The 8,905-nt window shown below is 41.4% G+C and overlaps 1 protein-coding gene across 1 annotated transcript; it reads left to right on the top strand.

Annotated features, from left to right (window-relative positions):
• The first annotated feature begins 3,976 nt into the window (after window positions 1-3,976).
• On the top strand, window positions 3,977-4,813 carry LOC120789738. The gene has a single exon (XM_040126708.1). It carries the CDS (start codon window positions 3,977-3,979, stop codon window positions 4,811-4,813), a length of 837 nt encoding a protein of 278 aa, XP_039982642.1.
• The last annotated feature ends 4,092 nt before the right edge of the window (window positions 4,814-8,905 follow it).

The following is an 8,905-nucleotide window of genomic DNA, read 5'->3' as shown; positions in this document are numbered from 1 at the left end:
GTTTCCTAGTACAGAAATGTCTGGTAGTATTGCATTTATTCTCACCTTTTCCCTCCTCTAGTACCTTTGGTTCTCTCTCTTTCATGCCTTTCCCTCCTTTCTCTCATGTTCCCCTTTCACAAGCATCTTCAAAGTTTCCTTCCACTGTGTGAGACATATCTGCATTGCAGTGCCAGGGGAAAGCAGTGGCTGGAGGAGAAGAGATCTGTATGAATAGCTTGAGACAGAGATGCAAAAAGAGAGAATGAAAATAAGGAGGTCTGACCTACCATTTACCAAAATAATGGATGCATGAGTGATCATTTGGTATATTACAATACTGTGTTTTATATATATATATATATATATATATATATATATATATTTTTTTTTTTTTTTTGCCTTTGAAGCAAAAATATGCCCATTTAAACGTCCAAAAATCTAATACAAACACAACCATTTGCACCTCAAAGTGCTGTCACAGGGAAATCACAGAAAGGGTCATCCAACCCCACCTCCCTGCGAGCCTCTGAGCTTCCCTGTTATTAATGGCGTCATCATTTTTCCTCTGCTCACTCTATTTCCCTTCTGATAGTAGGGCCTGCTTCATCGTGTTCTGCCATGTTTCTGTAATTGCTCAGACAGCCTGCCTTATGCTGAGCATATAGTTTTTTGTGTGTGCGTGCGCCCATCCAGTGGACGTGTGTGTGTCTGTAAATGTGGGCATATGTATGTGTGTGTGTGTTGCTTTGTTGTCCCACCAGGGCCGGCTGTGAGTTTGTGGGGCAGAACCAAGCCGCAGGCAAGCTCCACACGGAGCAAAATGACAGCCTCCAGGCCACCATTGGTTGATGACCATGAAAACACTTGCGGTTAACGTAAAATGAGCGACCGGCTGTCACAGTGAGGCACTGCGCTTATGTACAGCCTTGACAACAGCACAACAAGCTTCTCTACAACTAGACTCTGTAGTGCTCCAACAAACAAAGGGACAGCCCTACAATTCATAACAGCAACCACTTCAGACATCTGAAGTACATAGCAAAGAGAGAGAAGAGCAAGACACACCCACTACTATCTGTCACAGTCTTTGGGAATAAATGTTTTTTCTTTACTTAAATTGTGGTGAGCAGGAGAGAAAGCCGAGGGTGGTTGTTGAACCAAGAAGGGGAAGTAAGCGTGCAGAAGAGAATGCCTAGACTGTCACAGATTCCAGCCAAGGTCAGATAAAGTGAGGAGTAAGTGCTTAGAGAGCTACGGGAGCAGAGGCCAACTCTGTGGAGGAGGTGTGAATGAGTGAGTGACCAAGCGTGAGCACCGCAGCCTCTACCCATCATTAAATGAAGCCACTTAAAGGAAAAAAAGCGCCTCTCAAAAAAGTCAATACACAACACTTCTACAAAGCCCTGATGTTTTTATTTAGCCATCTGGAGAATAGTTTTGTCTTTGATGGAGATACAAAATGTTGTGAATATGTGTCTGAAGCCACATGTCTCAGAACCCTGCTTTTTTGCTCAGAAGCTGAATTACTTAATCTATCACATTATCACCAGCAAACAGGTTGCTAAAGTTAAACTCAGAAGCAATAAATTATGTGCCAACATCATGTCGTAAGGAGGGATGATTATAGAGCTGCCTTTATCATCAATTTTAACCTCTCTGTGGTTAAATCAGACTTATTTTACCCCCTGCCCTCTTGCATTTCTTTCTTGCCTCGTCTCACAAACACAGTTTATTATGCAGTAACATTACTAGATCCCCTTAGGCAGCTGTGCATCTCTGTATGACTGATGAGGGTAATTTCTCCCAAACAACAGAATGATCACTTTGGTGTTGAGCGCTACATACCCTCCCTCCTCCCCGTCTTCCCTCTCCCCCATCTTCTTTTTAGCTTACGAAAAAGACAAGAAGAAGATAGATATTTGTTACTACGTCTCCCGGAGTGTCTGGAATGGTTCCAAAGATAAATAGCTCTCACACCTCGTACATATATATATATATATATATATTTTTTTTTTTTTTAAAAAAGGTAATTCCATGGATCCAATCAGTCTATTGATTCTTCAATGATGATTCACATTCAAACTCTGTTAATAAAAGACATTCAATTCAGTTTTCCACTTTGGGGGGGTTGGAGTTGGGGGTGGAGGGGTTTCCTTAGTTTTTCCTTGATTACCATAGGGATCCAATATAATACACATGCCAGTGTGAATTAACCTCAGAGTAAGGACTGGGCCAAGCCACAGTGAGTTTATACTGTCTGTGTACTACTGTGCACCATGGGATATACCGAGCAGAGAGTAGTTAGGACTTGTCTGCCTCTCTCTTGGCCTCATAGGTTCAGCCTCAGTGGGCTGTCTTTACCTATTCTCCCATCTGTCAGTCACACACAAAAACAAATCCACCTGTCGGCCAGGAGACTGGGCTGAACAGGGCAATGCTACAGCTGTCTGGGCCTGACTCGTTGCAGAAGGGAGCAAGCCAGCGCCCTCCACTGGTGATGGAAACCCCATTAAAATGCTTATTACCCCACCTGTCAGCCCCATCTTCTCACCTGCACAGATACGCCAGACTAATGAAGACAGTCACTATTAATACAGCACCTTGAACATGGAAGTCATGCCTCTATGCTTTTTGTGGTCCTTGTGTCCTTGATCACAAGGGCTCTCCAGCCTTGTAACAATATAACATTTCAAGCGTTAAGAGAGAGGCATTCTTACCGTGCCACCTGATTGCCTCAACAATGAAGCTATTAATGCTGCATTATGTAAATTGTAATGGTCATAAACATCTAATAGGATAAAGGCTAAGTACAGTGCAATTTAATGCTGCTGACTTTCAGTGGCTCTTTGAAGGATTTTTTCAATTATAACAGAGCTAATTTAATTCATTGTTTCGTAGCTGAAAATGCATTTTTAAAGGTTGACTGAGTCTCTATTTCAGAACTCAGGTTTAATCAGTCATGTACATTGAACACTGGAACGTCCTCTAAAGAGATTGACAAAGTTGCCGGGGATCTGCGTTCTAGGTTTTAAAGGGACACAGTAGTCCTACCCTCCTCTTTTTCCTCAGATGGCAGGCTTCAGTTGTGGAGGGGAGGGTGATCATCTAAAAGATGAAAAGACCTGCGCCTTTAAGAGGGCTGTCTCCCCTTTCCCTCATGCTCCCCCTCAACCACACAGACACTCCTCCTGTGTGCATTTGTGAGGCAGCTCCTGTCCCTTATGTCTCTTTGTGGGGAACAGAACAGACTTCCCAGAGCATCACTGGAGACAAGACAGAGCTCTAGGGAGGACATCCCAGGTGCAGTCCTCCATGCAACCCTGACCTCAACTTCAGTGGATGCCAAGATGAGCCCAAGGAGAGAAGACGCAGACCTACCCAAGCTGGAGTAAAACATCCAGGAGTCAAAAATAAGAGATGGACCTTAACAGCGGGACAACCCAAGAGGTCAATTGTGAGTTGAAAGCGACATGATCAGCAGATCAAAATCAACAAGGCTGGACTGGATCACTAAGAAAAAGGTGGAGTCTTAATTTGAGCTTTTAGTTTCTCTGTAGAAAAGTTTTGCTATAGAAAAATCAACCAAGTACTCCATTTCTTTTGTGGCTATTAAGGTTAAAAGCACCATATTAAAAATACGTACTAATGAAGGAAAGAGGATAATTTTGATGAGTATTTTTTTTATTGTTTCTATCCATTCGTAGGATGAAATTGAGATGCTCTTTAAAGAACATCTTGAATGGTCCCGACAGTCCTCTTAATTCACCAGCCAGGCGTTTATCTTATTTCTCCAGCTCTTTCTGAGAGGGAGCATTAAAGACTTCATTGATAGTGCTCTTGGGGAGTGGGTAATATGTCTTATATGAAGTCTTGAAACTTTACAGTTTTTGACTGGAGGGAGAGAAACGTGCCACATACATAAGAAAATTATGTTGAGCTGTTTCCAAGTGTGTGTCTGGACAAACACTGCGGTAGAGCGTTGAGGACATCAGAAATGTTCACACGGTGTGGAGTGGCCACTGGCAAGAATCAGTACCTGACCAGAGACACTGTCAGGCCCCACCCGGGACTGGACGTGAACCGACCGATCCAAATGGAGAACGGGGTAACCTCAGGGACCTGCCCTGTCTACCAGAGTCAAACTTACAGCAGTGCTGGCCAGCCAGCAGCATTGGTCAATGTTTCCAGCCCACTGAAGCCAGCACCACTACCAGTCCCCCCCCCTGCACTCAAGCTAGGGCAGGAAGGTTTCAAGAAAGTCTGCAGAACTGAGGAGGACAGCCCCTGTCCCTTTCCAGGATTGGCCTCTGGGGTGCTGGAGATGCGCGTGAAGGAGGGAAGTAAGATCCGCAACTTAATGGGATTTGCCATGGCACGGATGCAGGGAGAGAGGGGTGTAAGTGGGGGGGGTGTGAGTGGTGGTGGACTGAGGCAGGTGGTTTTCACTGGGTCAGGTCGTGCGGTCACAAAGACCATCACCTGTAGTGAGATCATGAAACGAAAAGTGGGCTCTCTGCACCAGCTGACTAAAGTCCGGTACAAGGTGGTCAAAGAGGTGTGGGAGAGTACTGAAAGGGGGACATCTGAGATGACGGTGCACAGAACTGTGCCCTCCATCAGCATCCTTCTTTCCAAAGACCCCCTGGATCCCCAGGAACCAGGTTATCAACCTCCTGAGACTCTCAGTGCATTGTGGGAGGAGAAAGAGGGTGTTGAATCTGCCTCACAGACAGCATGCAAGAGACCTCTTGGACCTTTGCCATACAGCAGTTTCACTCACTGTAAGAGAGTGTGTTTGGGGGAAGGAGTCTCAGTCCTCCCTCCTCAATGACTGGCTGAACCGGTGTCAAACAGTGGAGAGGATTGAATCAGAGGAGTTCATTTGACGTTGCCCTCCACTCAAGCACAATGCTGAGACAATCAGAACACTCACTCAGACAGAACAGTGCTTTTTCAGAAGAACTGAGTACCAATTCCAGCCTCCCGAGGTCACTTTGACTGGGACCTAATAGCTTGACTCTGTGCATACAGCATTTAAGGGATGTGTTTCTCAGCACGTACAACACGGTCTCTCACATCCACAAAACTGTGATGCTGTGTGCTACTGTGCTATAAAATCTTTAACAGATTCACATCCCATTTCACACCGACAAAAGAAAAAGCCATGAATTGCACAGGTTCCAGATTCCTGGTTACAGTAAACTATCTACAGCCTGTGGACAAAATCATTTATTAGCATCATGATAAAATCATCTCTTATCCTCCATGCTCTTAAGTATAGTCTTTAAAAATACACCAGGTAGACCCAAGAACATAAAATAAAACAGCTTAAAGCTATTGTTGATATGACAAATGCAAAACATACCAATTTTATTTGTCTGATTATTAACACTCATGAAAACAAAATTAAATAAATTGTTTTTTTTCCCCCAATGGAAATTTCGTTTTGTATTTCATCTGTCTTACACACACATCATTGAATTTGCAAAGCTCTGATTGAACAGAAAATCAGTGTGCTGATCTTTTGATAGGAATAACGGCAGTGAAATTTGTCTGTAGAAAAAGCTGATTTGATGACAAAGCTGTTGATAAGCCACAGCTCCTAAACCAACCCAGCCTGACAGAAATGCCTAGGGCAGAAATACAAGCACAGATTATCATTTAGATAACAACATAACATCAGACAACACAGTGGAAAAAAGGATTAAAACTAGGCTTGACAGAGCTTCACACTACACTGTTCCTGCAAAATATGAAACCAAGGCAACGTGCTACACTCCTTCCCCTTTCAGCCTATAGGCCTACCCACCCACCGTATCTATTGTATAGTACAGTCTACCTCTTCCGCTATATACTTCTACCAGTTCTCAAGCAAAATAATATGCTGAACAATGTGGTCTATAAAGAGCCAAGTTTTCACAGTAACACTATGCATTTGTACTTGATTGACATAATAAATGAAATGGATGCAGACTTTCTCCAGCTGACATTTTTTATGCATTGCCTCGCTGCATTTTCACACCATTTAGATACCATTTTAGTTGCAAAAAAGGTACCTCTGAGTAATTGCTTAAGCTTAAGTGGATGCTGCAGACATGTATGGCAATTGGATCAAAATCCAACTCCAAGCAGAATGCACAGTAGTTAGGAAAAAAAAAAAAAAGGCTAGAAGCATATGTATTGAATTTAATGGATTAGAGATTTCTACATATATTTCTTGAAAAGTTGTCCAAAGCAAGACAAACAAAATAAATCTTCCTGAGAATTATTTTATCCAAAAACATTAGAACTTTTTCCACTTAATCAACCAAGTCTTCTGGGGATAATAACTTAGACAAGTGGAACCTTGTCTGAAGCTTTTACTGTTGATCTTAATGAAAATCTACAAACGCAGATATCGGCCTCCTAAAGTAAATTAATCAAAGTGACTCCTAACTGAGGAGACAATTCTATTACAGCCTAAAATAGAGAAAAAAAAAAAGAATTCGTTCCTATGGCATTTCTTTCAAAATTGTTCTTTCAAAGGAATACAAATCTTAATATTTCATATAGTGATCAGCCAGCACTTTACCAGTCTATGGCAGACCCTGTGATTAACCTCCGTCTCAATCCCATTAAATGAATCAGAGCAAAGCAGAGCACCCAAGGTTGAATAAGAAATGCTGCCACTGCAATACAGCACATATGTAGCAAACTGTGTGTCCTCGAGACTGCTGGAAGGTTATCACTTCAGGTCGTTGTTATCACAGAGTTAACAGCTTTCACCCAAGAGCCTATGGGACAGTCAGTCTGCGATGCGGGTCAAAAAGATAATGCCGCTATAAGTAAATTTCAAATCGACCTGCATCAGTTATCAAGCATTAAGAATTCTGGGCCAAGTGTAAAATGCAGTAGGGGTAATTAGGGATAACGGCATAGCGTACCTGAGTAAGAGAACAGATAAAACATACTGACAAAAGTATTATCCTGGAGCTACATCCAATGGTGGAGGAGTCAACAAAGTGCATTATAAGAATGTGGACAAGGTTATTCAGAAGCTGAGAGTCCATTTTCCCGATAACATTTGTTTTCGAAGATGCAGTCAAGGTGGATTTGGAGGAGATACAGGCCTGGGCCTAAAATGCACTATTTGAGTTTGGTTATATACACACAGTGTATTTAAGTGAGTGCAGATAATGTTTGAAACCCCTTCTCTTTCTATGAAACCCACTAAATAAAGGGTAACACTGCTTTCAATATCAATCAAATTACCCATATATTTAAATCTTGAAGGAGAAGTCAAAAAAGGGTGGACATATTACAGATTATTTGGGTCAGGCATTAATTCTGTGGGTGAAACTCTTTTAGAGACTAGTGGTGTTTTTTTGTGGTAACTGTTAATGCAGCAGACTTAAAGAGCTAACTGTGGAATGAATAACAATATGTAAAAACAACTTGGATTTTTTTTTTTAATGATTACCTCAAAAAGGTTATGAAGAGAAATCACAATTTTAACTTTTTAAACACTTAGGAATATCGTACTAAATAGTTACTAAGCTATTAAATAATTCAAGAAGGACAACATTATGTTAAGACTGACCGGTCATAGTTATCCATCATGGTGGACACAAAAGTGACCTTCTGTTTACCAAAGCCAGTAACTACATGCACTACAGTCATTTTGAAGTTAACATAATGAAAGTGTTGCATAGCACTCTATTTTTCCCTTCTCTGCTGCTGCAGCAGATGAGAGTGAGGTCTCTGGGATGGCGTGGGAGTTCGCTATCTCCCAGCCTCCAGATGGCTCCGTCTTCTCTTATCTAGAAGAATGGGTGCTGCCTCAATTTTTCAACTCGCCTTATCTGGGAATCCTTTAAATTGAATATTTACTGGGCCTATGTTTTCTGCCTGTGTTAGCCTCTGAAGTCGACATTCTTCTTGCTTGTCGAGACAGGCCAAAAGGTTTTTCTCACTCATACACTCTCTTTGTCTGCCTTGTCAAGTAATGGGATAGTGATTGATTATGTGATTGCCAGGAGAGAATGGAAGGTTAAGCAGTTAAGCAGAGAGCACTGGTGATATATTAACAAATGGCCATGTGAGGGAATATGTTCAACAATAGAGAAACATACATTTCCCGAAAATGACATCAGACAGACCTCAGTTTTATGTTAGAGTAAAATAGATTAAATTAATGACTTTCCGAACAGTCTATTGTTTTCTGCACAGTGTACACTAGAGGTTAAGTGAACACTTAAGCATCCACTGAAAACATCTTATTGCAATATGACTAGCTGTGGACTATCTGCATAAACAAGCCGTGCCTCAGCTACTCCCTGGTAAGTGTCTGGAAATGTCTTTTCAAAACCATTTTGTGCAATGCCTCCATGTTGGATTAATCAGTGCAGCTGAGGATGTAATTGCTGTGCTGAAGTCAAAGCTGTAAGAGCAGATAATGAACACTGACTACAAGGCTGCCAAAATCCAGGCCAAAAGAAATGAGAAGTTTCGAGACCAAATTGTCTTTAGCATTCTTTCAGAAGCCCAGATAGAAAATGAAGGCAAACTGAATTTACACTAAATGATGACCAATTTTTAAAAAAAACAAACAAACAAAAAAAAAAACTTCACCTATGACTCAGTGGAAATTGTATAGTCTGTAACAGCAGCATTGTTCTGTTAGAATTTATTAGGAAACTGGGGAAAAATTACATTTGCTTTAAGGATTTCTCTTTCAAGCTCTTTAAATTATTTATGCATTTATTTATGCATTTATTTTATGTATTGTATATAGTATAGTAATGTATAATAACATGCATGCATCTGTCAGTTCTGTATATTATGTAGGTATTTGATTAAATTTTCTTAAGCGAAGGATGGGCGTGCAAAGGTGAAGAAAACCAGCAAGGGTATGTTCTGACTGTTGCTGCCATCTGGTGGACAA

Source organism: Xiphias gladius, chromosome 1 (assembly GCF_016859285.1).
Source record: "Xiphias gladius isolate SHS-SW01 ecotype Sanya breed wild chromosome 1, ASM1685928v1, whole genome shotgun sequence".
Classification (NCBI taxonomy): domain Eukaryota; kingdom Metazoa; phylum Chordata; class Actinopteri; order Istiophoriformes; family Xiphiidae; genus Xiphias; species Xiphias gladius.
Note: the sequence above shows the minus strand (reverse complement) of the source record. Positions and strands in the feature narration are given on the sequence as shown.

What these genes read in the sequence shown, in the direction of transcription:
- LOC120789738 (XM_040126708.1), top strand. Translation starts at nt 3,977, where the DNA reads ATGTTCACACGGTGTGGAGTGGCCACTGGCAAGAATCAGTACCTGACC.